Below are 12672 nucleotides of genomic sequence, written 5' to 3'. Positions count from 1 at the left end.
ATTGTAACCATCTTTGACAACCTGTCTAGTTCACTTCATTCAGCCTACAAAAGACTTTAAAAGTATATCAAATACGCCGGCCACCTAAAGAATACCCCTACCATAGAATGTTGAAAAGGTATTTTGTTTGTTGACAACTGGCATTCAATAGACAAATGTGACCCTGTGCAAAAGTGGTAAGGTACGGATAGTAGTTTATGTGATTAGATGTGGCCATATACTTGACTTCACACTACTACTAAATTTTGTATCTATAAGCTTGGACTGTCTAGCAGTTCATGGCCTATGCACAAAGTAATTCAATTCTCTGTATTGCAGAGTGTTTGCATATGTTAATACTTGGTTAAGGAACATGGTGTAGTAGTGCACTACAAGTTTCACCTAAGATCACTGGAAGAACAATCTGGAAACTATTGCACTGTCTTTTTCTGTCCTTTGCCTAGGGTTTTTTTTCCTTTGTCTAGATTTTTTTTTTCACAATTAAAGTCGACAATTTGTTTATGTGACAGGATAGTGTAGAACAAAACATGCCTGAAGATCCCCTCCCCAATATTGGTTGAAGTATAACCACCACTCCCTCTCTCTTATGCTCTGTATGTACCGGTATATTAACATGTACTCCTCTTTGACAGATTTGTTGATATCTCAGAATGTGTAGTACAATGATCAATATCAAACAGTTGTTTAATCCTATATTCAGAACACATAAAATATATGCATTTATAAATGTATGTCAAGGTACATGTGTATTGCACGTGTCGACTTTTTCTATTGTTATAATTTACTAGTTGTTATCCTCCCATGGTATTGTTTTGGATAAAAGCCTCTCATTCTGTTTATCAGTAATGAGCATTTAAATCATGAATCATTGTACCTTTAAAAAAACAAGTACACACATGAAAATGCTTAGTGAAATATCACCAACATAATTATAACTTAGTTCTAACAGGAAAAGTTAATTGCACTAACAAAACAGAACAGCAAATAAAATAACACTTGCATAAAGTAGAACTACGGTACAAAAAAAAAATATGCAGGTATATCACAAAGTAAAATACTCAGATCAAATGTTTGAAAATAATTAAGTTCCCCTTGAAAATGTTAAATGAAATTAAATCAGGGAACAGGTTTATTACTGCTGTACATGTACTAGGAAATTCACATGCCACACTTTTTTTTTCTTCTACTGTAAAATACTTTATTTTAGCTGGAATTAATTCTCACTGAAAAGACTTTTTGGGTGTTTTGTATGGAATTTATTTTGACTGATTTCTGATAAGTTGAATGTAAAGTATAGAAAAATATGGATATTCACTGCATTTTATTTTAATTTTTAGCGAAAATAAATTCCAAGCGAAAATATTTTGCACTATATTGTATTTGCTCTATTACAAGTGCATCTCTAACAGAAGCGCATATAAGCAAAAAATCTTTGAAATACTACTTACTTTCACCATAGAAAATTCTGTAATTTACGTAAGCACATGCACTACTAATAGAGCAAATACAGTAACTGGTTTTAGGATTCTGAATGACCAACAGAAAACGAAGTAGTGTTAACTTGTGTATTAAAAATAATAAAAGGTTGTTAAATCAAATTAAAACTTTATTATTTAGAAAACTCAGGATATTATCAAAATGCTGTGTAGTCTATAATAGCAAAAATAACACCTGGACACACCTCAAAGTGTGTGACAATTCATAAAGTTAAAATTAGTTGAACTATGTTAGTCGCTAGCACACCTGGCAACAAGATTGTGACAATTCCAATGTGCTATTGTATACAGTACTTCTAGTCATGGTCTGATTATGTGAGTTATAATAGTAGGGGGCCTATCTGCCATCATGACATAAATGGACACAGAAATCTACAATGGGTTTATGCTGCAGAACAAGGGTATTCAAATGCATAATGTCTCTCTATTGTCAAAACATTTTCTTTCACACACATGTTGTACTCAGCTGTACTCTGTTATTATTGGGGAGTAGAAATATGTGAAGCTGAAAAATAATCGTGCTTCTGCAGTTGTGTGGTTTGGTTCATGAGACAGGAAGAATTAGTTTTTTTTTCAAACAGTTTTATTGTTATAAATTACATCATAGTCCCTGTATATTGTAGGGTCTATGATTACATTCACTCAGACAGAACCATTGGAGTTAGCACAGAATTTTTTATTTGTTTTTTATTGTTTTGCAATTTGATACTTACTAGCTATCGGAACTACTGGTAAACTTGTTTACTAGTATTTGCCTAGACCTAAATATAAGAATACAAGATACAGTACGAAGGAATCGTTTGAGGCACTAAATTTTGTAGTAATAAAAGTTTCATGGCAGTATCTTTACAACAGAAAATCACAGCAACTTTTGTGAAATTTTATATTAAGGAATGCATTAACATTTCCAAAAACAATTCAAAAAAATTTATATCGACAAAAATAAAGCTAATTATAAAATTGCACTCTGAAATGATACGTTAATTTGTCGAGTGGACCACCATAATTATTCTTTTAGTGGTGCATGTCAAAATAAATGATACTTTAATAATCCAGCATATAATATAATTTTTAGCTCTTGTGAACTTTTATTGAAGATGCACTTAAAAAAAGTTCTCTGTCAGTATGTGATATATTGGATGATACACATGTACAAGAATTTCCCATAATTCACTCATATTGATATCCAATGTACCTGTATGTCACAATAGTGTTGAAACCTCAATAAATCTGAACATGCCATTTTAAATACATGTACACTTTAATAAGCTGCAGCAGTGTTATCTCTCACTTTCATCAGTTTCCAACGGTAACAACAAAAATGTCACTGAATTTTATACTTATCTCTTGATTCACTAATGAATATTATAATATCTGGTATGACAGTGCTTTAGGGCACATTTCTAGCCCCAAGGTGTAAAATCATTGGAGCAAATACAAACTTCCACTGACTACCTTAGTGACCATTGTTAACGTTTCCATAGTAACACAAAACAGGAAGAAACTTCAATAGTTTGTCTGCTTGTATACTCTATGGCTAAATGGCTGGATATTGAATTATACTCATTAAACATATAGTGGTATATCGCTGGGGTTGATTTAATAATTCAACTTGGTGTGGTTAAGGTGAGGAGGGTTTTCTTTCTTTATATTCCTTACGAACATATCTTCTACATGCTGTTGTAATTCCAGTCGGTGGGAGAGCAGGTTGTCTGATCATGGTGCATTAGGCATAAATCTAAAAATTGATATTGTATAATGTCTTGTTTAGCCTTTTGCGTGCCATCATTTTTCCAGTCCAGATTTTGCCTGCTTTTATGTATCTTTTTATTAGCTCTGCTGTCGACAAAGTCGACACAGCGGAGCTGTTCATATTACTGATTGTCCTTCGTCGTTGGCGTCAACTTTACAATTTCAACTTCTTCTTCGAAACCGCAAGTCAGAATGTTTTCAAATTTGATATGCAAGTACCTTGGATGGTTCTTTCTCAGATTTGTCAATTTCATGTCAAAATCTCCAATTCTCTAATTTTAGTGAATATTTTTGGTAAAAAATGATATTTTCGACTTCTTGTAAAAAAAAGGCAAGTCCGATTGCTTTGATATTACATATATAGGTACTACATGATTAAAAGTTGATTTTGACTACCGGTATATGCTACTATATTGAAATTGAAAGAAGTCAAAATTGTCAGAATGGACAGAATTTCATGGATTATGTACTCTATATCACTGTCTGATGTAATATCAACTACTTTCCAAATATGCTTGCCCAAGAAGGTGAATAAATTTGGCAATGTCATGAAAAGAAAAGAATACTATTTCTGGCAATATTAAGGTTGCAAAGACTTTTAAGGATGCTGTACACGTTTTTGGTATTGATTTTTTAAACTGATATTTTCAAATAAAATATTTACTGAACCACAGAAAGCTATATGGAAAGCCTATTTCACACTGGATATCGACAAGATCGTGTGTGTATAGTCACGTGATCTCACACAGAAAGCCATTTTCGGTAAAAAAAATAATTGAACCAATGAATAAACAAATTTAGTTAAAACATTGGCAACAAAACAGTTTTTCAGATGACGCTCGCCACCATTCCGCGTTGATTGAGATATATATCTACATGATAGTTGGAGAAGAAAATAATAATTTAGCTATCTTGAAAAAAACAATGTGATCTGTTTCTTTTCGGTATTCAGAAATTAGAACGTAATTTCGAAACAGATAGAAAAATAGAAAAATCCCAGCGCCGCTTGAAAGGGAACATATCGAAGAGTGTCTGTGCGAAAAATTAGTATAAATGCGTTCACTAGAACTCAAGATCAAAGGCCTGCAGTTGCCGTGATTCGTTGTTTTGTTTATTTGAGAAAACGACAAAAACAACTTAGCATCAACGTATCGTCGGCTAACTCCAATTGTCCTATGATTCAAAACAAACTCATAACGACTAGTCATGGTCAGGGTTCTCCCCAGAAAAAATGCATAGCGCCGGGGCTAATTTGCATAATAATTTGCATATCATTTACATATCTTTCCTTCATTGATTAACAGAACTTATTTACAATTATGAATATTAGTGAGCTCAGTCACAGGGCAAATATTTTTTTTAATGGAATCAACACATTATGTTTCACAATTTAGAAGAGTTTGAAACATTCTCGAAATACAAATGCTGCAGACTAAAAACAAACACAAATACATTATTGTTGCAATTTAATTGTTTTGTAAAACGTTGAAGGAAACGCATTCAAAACGTTAAGCCAGATTTATGTTCACGAATCTCATAATTTTATTCACTCCAAAAACATTCTCCTTCAAAAAATCGATCACGTAATTAATTGACGTATTGTTGTAATTTATTATTCGTACCATCAACTTCTAAAACGTTTACAATTACAGTAATGAGCGAACAAATAAAGCTTCAAAACGATCATCAAAGTTACGACGTGACATAACTTACTTGGCCATGTTATACACCAGTTATAGCAATAATTCCTCAACAAATTTTACTTCTTTTTTTTTTGATATGAAATGTAAGTAAAATCAGACTTATTTTTATCGGGAGCGATTATTTTTGATCACTTGATCGCTTTGGTAAAAAAAAAAACAGACCCGCCATGATGTTTGTGAAACATTAGCATGTGTCCTTTGACCCGATGGGTCAAGAATTCCATTAACCAATCAAAATGCTGCATGGTAATGCCGGTAGAACCCGAAGTTTTCCGAATGGTAGTGAGCATAAAAATTACATTGCGGAAGTAAAGCGATGTCGTAGCACGATGTGTTGGCATCGATTTCAATTGAAAACTGCATGACAGCTTTCGAAAGAGGTGATTTGCAATTTTTAAAAGGTAAATTAGGTCTTGAAAGAATAGTTTTTACATGATTCGCAATGATAACAGTTCAAATGTATTTTACCAAATCACGCAATAAACACATTGTTTTTTTCTTGAGTAGCGTGAACTGATCGTGAACTCCGATTTGACCATGTTATATCAAGGTGGAATTGATTTTGAAATAATTTTAGCTTTAAATCTAAAGACTGTGTCTATCGCAGAAAGTATTTACTTACAAACAAAGAGGTGCTAATTCCACAAATTTGACTAGCCGCTACGTATCGTGCGACTAGGTCTATTGTTTATAAATTATAATCCACGACTGGCAGGATGCGTGTCGGTCGGTACTTAATTATACCAACAATCAGACAATAGTCCTCGTCGGAAGCATTTCCGTGGTGGTCACTAATTTTGAGTGACGGTCGGGGCCGACCGGCGTGGCGATCAAAGCTTTTTCACATCTGATATTGGCATGTCAAATATGAAATCAAGCGCCGAGGTGGGAACACATAGCGCCGAGGTCCCAAGTGAAGCGCCGAGATTCACAGGTATAGCGCCGCGGATCTCGGCGCTAAAAAGCCCTGGGGAGAACCCTGATGGTATCTGTCTGTCATAATCACGCAGATGTGTCAATATACGTGGTCGCAATTGGTTATAAAGTACAAAATTATGCTCCCGAATCCAATAGGAAACACTGTTTCACGGCGTGACAAAGCCGCACCAAAATGACGTCATGATTTACATATTCATTATTAAGTTGTGGAGGAGACACTCCTTTTCTGGAAGATTCATTACCATACATTGCCCTCCATGGAAGGCCATTCTCTTGCTCCGCTGCTGAACCAATAACTGTGGCTGAACGCACCACCAGAGTCAACTACATGTAGTTTTCTTTCCAAGATTTTTTGTTTATATTTGCTATGGGTGGTGACTATTATGCAAATTATCTGTCTATTATGTCTTTTGCTGATTAATTAAACATAGCTTTCAAAACAATGACATGTGCTTTTGTTTTTAATTAAAAAAATATATATTTTTACACCCTATAAAAACATCCAATTCACTTTTTTCCCTACTGAGTGTTTGCTCCTTGTAGTCCAGCATTGAAAAATACAAAAAAGTAGAATTTTGTGTTTCAAAGCAAAAAAACGTGTACAGTATCCTTGTGTTTTTTTAGTTGTGGTCCACAGATGTTTCAATGTTAAGTTAGCCACTTTTGTTTTTTCAAAGATTTTTTGGATATTCACTTGAGGAATACACTATTCATGTTTGACATTCCTGATTTTATTTTAACACATCTTTAATAGTTTTGCAATTGAATTTTCCTAACACTGGAATGTGACTGGTGCCCCCCCCCCCCGACAGGTTTGTATATACAACAGGTTTGTATACACTACTGTCACAATAATATTAATCCTAGATGTGAATTCTCTACACAGCCTTGGCAAACTCTCTTTAATCCATTAGTGTTCCAGGGATAACAACTGAATTCTCAATCCCATTGTCATAGAGCACTATACTTGGTGAATAATCAAAGAATAATGTTAACTTTTGGTTGCAAAGCTCCTTTCACATTCCAAAGTTGCATCATGTGGTTCCAACGAAACATTCCATTTGCCAGACAAATAATTACCATGGCGATGGCTTCCAGCTGTGGGTACACACAAGGACTAATTATCATTTTACATGTGAAATGAACACTGGTCTCTTTTAATTGGTATTACACAACAAAGTAGGATTTGAATTTGTTTAGCCACATTCTCAAGCATTTCAGTCAAGGGCGCAATAGGACCCAGGTAAATTGTCACTATGTATATCAACATTTTGTGAAATTTGCTCTCACAAAATTGAAGCATTTTTTGTCATACTTTCTGAAAGTAAATGGTTTGCCATTCAGATTGTTGGAGTGGCTTTAATGATGGGTGTGGAATTCATAGAAAACATTATTCCACACAATTCGATATTAATAAGGTATCATTCTTATATGTACAGGGCTTCATTACTACTAGTATAGATTTTCACATATATATTATTGAGTCAATATTCCAAACCACTATAGAGGTCTGTTACCTATGTCTTCTTGCTGTTGCTGCTTTAGTAGATCAAGGCCAAACTCAAAATTAACCATAATCATTACATGTGTTATATTTCATACTGGAGTCCCTGTGATTTACTGTGAAAGACTGGTATATATACACTGCATCCAAATTTTGTGAAATTTGCTCTCACAAAATTGAAGTTTTTTGTCTTTCTTTCGGAGAGTAAATGTTTGTCGTTGTTGTATGTTTGTCTTTGCTAGCTTTAATGAATGGTATGGAATGCATACTAGTAGAGGGTTGGTGGAAAGATGACATTACCACCACAATCTATTTTCTTTGATCATTTTGTTGTTTACTTGTTGCACAGATTTTGACAATGCTATCAATATTTTGATTTGGAGATACAGAGATACATGTGTATTACTGTAGATCATTATGTGTGGGACATCTCACACTGGAAGACTTGTGATGTACCATTAAAGATTGCTATACAGCTGTTTATACAGTATTTGTACATTTTTATCATTTATATTTAAGATAACTTTATTAGCTCCGCTGTCGACTATGTCAAGCAGAGCTTATCATATGAGTGATTGCCAGTCATCGTCCGTGTCAATGTTTCATTTTTTCGACTTCTTGAAAACTACAAGCCTGAATGCTTTGATACCTGGTGTATATGTACCTTGGGTAGACCTCTCTCAAATTTGTTCATTTCATGATGATATCTTCAATTCTCCAATATTGGTTAATATTTTTGTCATTTTTGGTAAAAAGTGATATTTTCGACTTTTTGTTAAAAAGCGCAAGTCCAATGTCTTGGATATTACATATATAGGTACTACATGTACATGTTTTTTGTAGGCCTCTCTCAGATTTGTTCATTTTGTAATGATATCTTTAATTCTCTAATTTTGGTGAATATTTTTGTAATTTTTGGTAAAAAGTGATATTTTCGACTTTTTGTTAAAAACCACAAGTCTGATTGCTTTTATATTACTTATATAGGTACTACATGTGGACCTCTTTCAGATTTGTTAATTTTGTGGTGATATCTTTAATTATTTAATTTTGATGATTATTTTTGTCTTTTTTGGTGAAAAGTGATATTTTTGAATTCTTGTTGAAAACAGCAAGTCCCATTGCATTGATACTATACATATTGTTCATTTTCTAATGATATCTTCTGTTATTTAATTGAAATGTGCATTGCTAACAGCAGAGCTATCTCAGCCGACAGGCTGCTTGTAGGTTATATTTTATCGATAGTTAAATTTTTATTGTTATACTTTTGCCTACAATACTGTAAACAATTTAATTTTCATAGATAATCTTGTTACATGTTACATTTTCACCATTAAAAAGGTTTACAATTTAATAATATGACCCCGCTTCAAGGATGAAATTATATGAAATGTCTCTGTAACTTCCTGTCTCAAGAACCCCAGTGAGGCATTTTGTTTCTCAAATTTAAATAAATTGTTCTTAAAAATTACAGTACAGTAGTTTGGACTCAACAAGTGATAGTCATCAGGGTTTTTTTCTAGAAAAAAACTGCAAGAGGGAGCACTGCAATTCAGTGGCACCACTAAGTGGGGGAGATAGGGTTCTCCTTACCATGGTGTGGAGTTTTTGATAATTCTAAGTTAAAATGGAGCATTCTATGGCTTCCTTGGGGCCAAAATTACTGTCAGACAGGTCACAGTTGAAGACTGTGGCCAAATGTGATCCCTGGTCAATCAGAATTTTATGGTTGCCAGAAGATCTGCTCCCCAGGGTAAGGGGGCACATGGCCATGGCATGAGGGCGCTGCACCCCTGTTCCATTTAATCTAATTACAATAGTTTCTGTGATGTCAATGATTACTAATGTAGTAGATAGTTGTGAACTTTCCATGCAGCCAATGATTCATGTGAGTATAATGTGTTAGCAAAGCAGTATGGAATGTCCTCCCTAATGGTATACAAACACAACACTTATAGCTACACACAGACAAGTCAATTCACCAATTTTCTGCTCTCCCACAGTGCGCCAAGTCACAGTGTACAAAACTTACCTAGACTGTAAACTCTCAGATGCAGCAATATTTTTCGGTTTCAAACCTAACCATCTCTTATTTTCACTTTCTCCAAGGTGGGCATTGTAATCATGAAGTCTCCTCAGCAAATTTAGAGGCTCTATTACCTCAACCACAGGTATACAGAGAATCATATCTACGTACCTATAACAATTACAACGGGAAATCGCCAATATGATGCCCCGCAGAGTACCGGTCAGTATACTATAAATTTGTTATCTTCTCTCTTCCTGTTTTATTTACTGTAAATTAATTGTCATACATGTACATCACTTGTACATACAAATGTATGTTACTGCCCTTTTCACCACCAGACTTTATTGACAAAATTTTTCTTCAATATTTTTGGAAATGAATCCCAATTTTTGAGCCAACAGACAAAGTTTGAGTCAATTTTCTGTTTTGAATTTGGCTATTTGAAACAATTTGGCTATTTTTCTCCCATTCTTCTGAAGGAAAGTAGAGACTATAAACGGGACTATTTTGTGAATTTGTAATGTAAAGAGGGAACTGGTGGTGATATTAATAAACAAGCCTTAAATATTCTATATCACATGCCATCGCTTATTCCTTTTATGACAACCCCATGGTGAAGATAACTTCTGAAATGTCTTCAAACAACACATAAAGAGAATTCTTATCTGCATGCAATCAATGATCTAAGTAAAATGTTTGTTTGGTCGTTTGGATAAACAAAAGATCATTTGTTAGTCATGATGCTATATGGTACACAATAAACCTCTGATGAATGCTGATATCTGATAACAATATCGATAAATTATTTAATTTTTTGTGCGCTGTGCTGCAATTACTGTTGCCGTGTAGATTAACTTTTCAGTATTTGTCCATTTTGTGCTTAATCTAATTGCATGTTTGTGTTTTCCTTTGTAGGTTTCCAAAGAGCCTGTGTTCAGGACACCAATGACGTTTAGTCCCAGATTGGATGGACAGAAAGCTAGACCGTCACCTTCCAGACGTGAAATGTTCATGGAAGAACTGGGATTAGACAGTGAGTAGGCAATTTAAATGACCTCCCACCTGAAAGTGGCCCACTATTATTGCCTGGTTTATATTCAGAGCTCTTTATGAACTTTGAAAATAATTTTAACATGGTTTTGGTGATGGTGTACATGTAGGATAGTGATTTATATATATTGAACTAGTTTATATGTTTAATAATTCCAACAATAATTTCATTCTACAAACCTCACCAAGACCCCTATACTATACAGACCCTTAACCTCTTTTACCTATCGTAATTATCATAATTGTATCATAATGCAATTAAAAATGGCGTTCTTATAGCAAAACTACACAATGTGCTTTTGAGGGGAAAAAACAAGTTCATATAATAGAGTACCATGAAATAAAATATTGCTGGCTTTTGAAATCTACCACAATATGGACACAAAAAAATTACATAAATTATGATAATGTTTATAGCATGACTCATTTTCTCGTGCCTGGAAAGCCGCAGGCAATGTCTTGAGATTTTAAAATTGCTTGCCACGTTGGCAAAAACAATGTCATCGATATATTTATAAATAGGTCATACAGTAGTGTGCTAAGCTATAATAAGGACAACGAATTCCATCAGAAATGCAGTGGCATGCATTGGGATTATAGATCGAATAAATTATTGACTGGCATTGTGTGTGTGTGCAGTGTAAAAGCAGCTATAGCGGCCCTGAACAATGTAAACAATCACAACATATATTCACCAGACAGGTTATATTATTATTATTATTACTGTTTGCTCCTTTGGTAAGTTTAACATTTCTATCTGTTTATGCACTGCGCTGCGTACATTTACTGCCAGCATATCTGAACTGTGTGTAAAATAATCAAACATGTCCAGGTACATGTATATAATTAACACAAGCCCTGTCAATATTTTGAGAAATGTCAATTTTGATTTTACGATTTCTAAATCTGTCGACTACATGGTGCAAGTACTCCTAATTGCTGTTTAGATCAGGGGAGGAAAAACCTTTTCCTGGGCCTCTCTTGATTCATCTGTTGAATAAATTTCATTTGGATGATGTACGTGCATGTATCATATCTACATATCTTTTACATTTGGGATTTTTTTTTTCATGTCAGTTTATTTGTATTGTATTGTAAATATTCCCTAATTTAAATCAGGAACTTAGAGCAGTTATTATAATTCATAATATAGTGTATATAAAATACAACAGGTATTAGTGGGAGGGGCTTGTCTTCATGTAAACTATATTTAAGCGTTCTATTTTTTTTTTTTTTGACAAGGCGCTGTGTTGGGGTGGCCATTTTGAATTAAAATATCATTTGATTTGATAGTATGGTGGGCTTGTCATGTGAAAGTGATTTTAGTTGGGAATTGAATTTGTTGTATTCACTGGGAATTGCTTTGTTGAATTACAGGGCGGTGGCGTTCAGTTATTAGCTCCAGTTATTGACCCATGAATGACTGCTGTACCAAATACATGTAGGTCGTAGTGTGGGTCATTGTTCATGCCATTTGTAGATATCTCTGTATAACACAGTATACTAACCAGAATATAAACATGTTATTAATTAGTTCATGTTTGTATTTGTCTAAATGGAATACTACTTTTAGATGAAATTGTTGAAAACTACATTCCTGTGTGTTCTTGGTTATTTATTTTAGTTCATTGTGATCGCCTCAAATGTAAAGAAAAACTATTCTTAATTTAATTTTGAAATTACTACAAAAAGTGAATAACTGAAATAAAAGTAATTTGTTGACCGAAACTGAGTGGTGGACATTTAATTCTGGATTCGGGTAATGGATGTATAGTTTTCTCTACCAATAAGTGGAAGACTTTCTTTTGTTAGCTATTGTTTGATTTATCATGAATAGGATACAGTGTGCCAGGGTGTATCACAGCCCTGCCTACCAATTTGCCAAACTCATATTAGCGATACTATATATACTATTTTCCAACCCATTTTTGTTGAATTTTCATTCTCTAGCAAATTCATATTTATAAAGCATGGCAGTTACTACTGTGTGTTGCCTGATGTTTAATTAAAATAAATAAAATCCGAACAAAACTCCCCCTAAAAAAACAAAAAAAAAAACGTCTGTATTCTTAACAACAAGTTAACTACAATACAAACATATGTATACTGAGAGAGATGTTAATGTTAACCCATTTTTGTTGAATTTTCATTCTCTAGCAAATTCATATTTATAAAGCATGGCAGTTACTACTGTGT

At 33.8% G+C, this 12672-nt stretch overlaps 1 protein-coding gene across 1 annotated transcript in view; it reads left to right on the top strand.

Annotated features, from left to right (window-relative positions):
* The window catches only part of LOC100375065 (kinesin-like protein KIFC3), a 39662-nt gene that overhangs the window by 1009 nt on the left and 25981 nt on the right, over nucleotides 1-12672 (top strand). Inside the window, exons 2-3 of the mRNA XM_006814044.3 lie at nucleotides 9507-9645; nucleotides 10342-10459. Coding sequence (XP_006814107.1) covers nucleotides 9625-9645; nucleotides 10342-10459 — 139 coding nt within the window. The 5' untranslated portion in view covers nucleotides 9507-9624. The remainder of the gene's footprint in view (nucleotides 1-9506; nucleotides 9646-10341; nucleotides 10460-12672) is intronic.

Source organism: Saccoglossus kowalevskii, chromosome 6 (assembly GCF_978046115.1).
Source record: "Saccoglossus kowalevskii chromosome 6, keSacKowa6.1, whole genome shotgun sequence".
NCBI classification, from domain to species: domain Eukaryota; kingdom Metazoa; phylum Hemichordata; class Enteropneusta; family Harrimaniidae; genus Saccoglossus; species Saccoglossus kowalevskii.
This window is presented reverse-complemented; position numbering and strand designations above follow the sequence as displayed.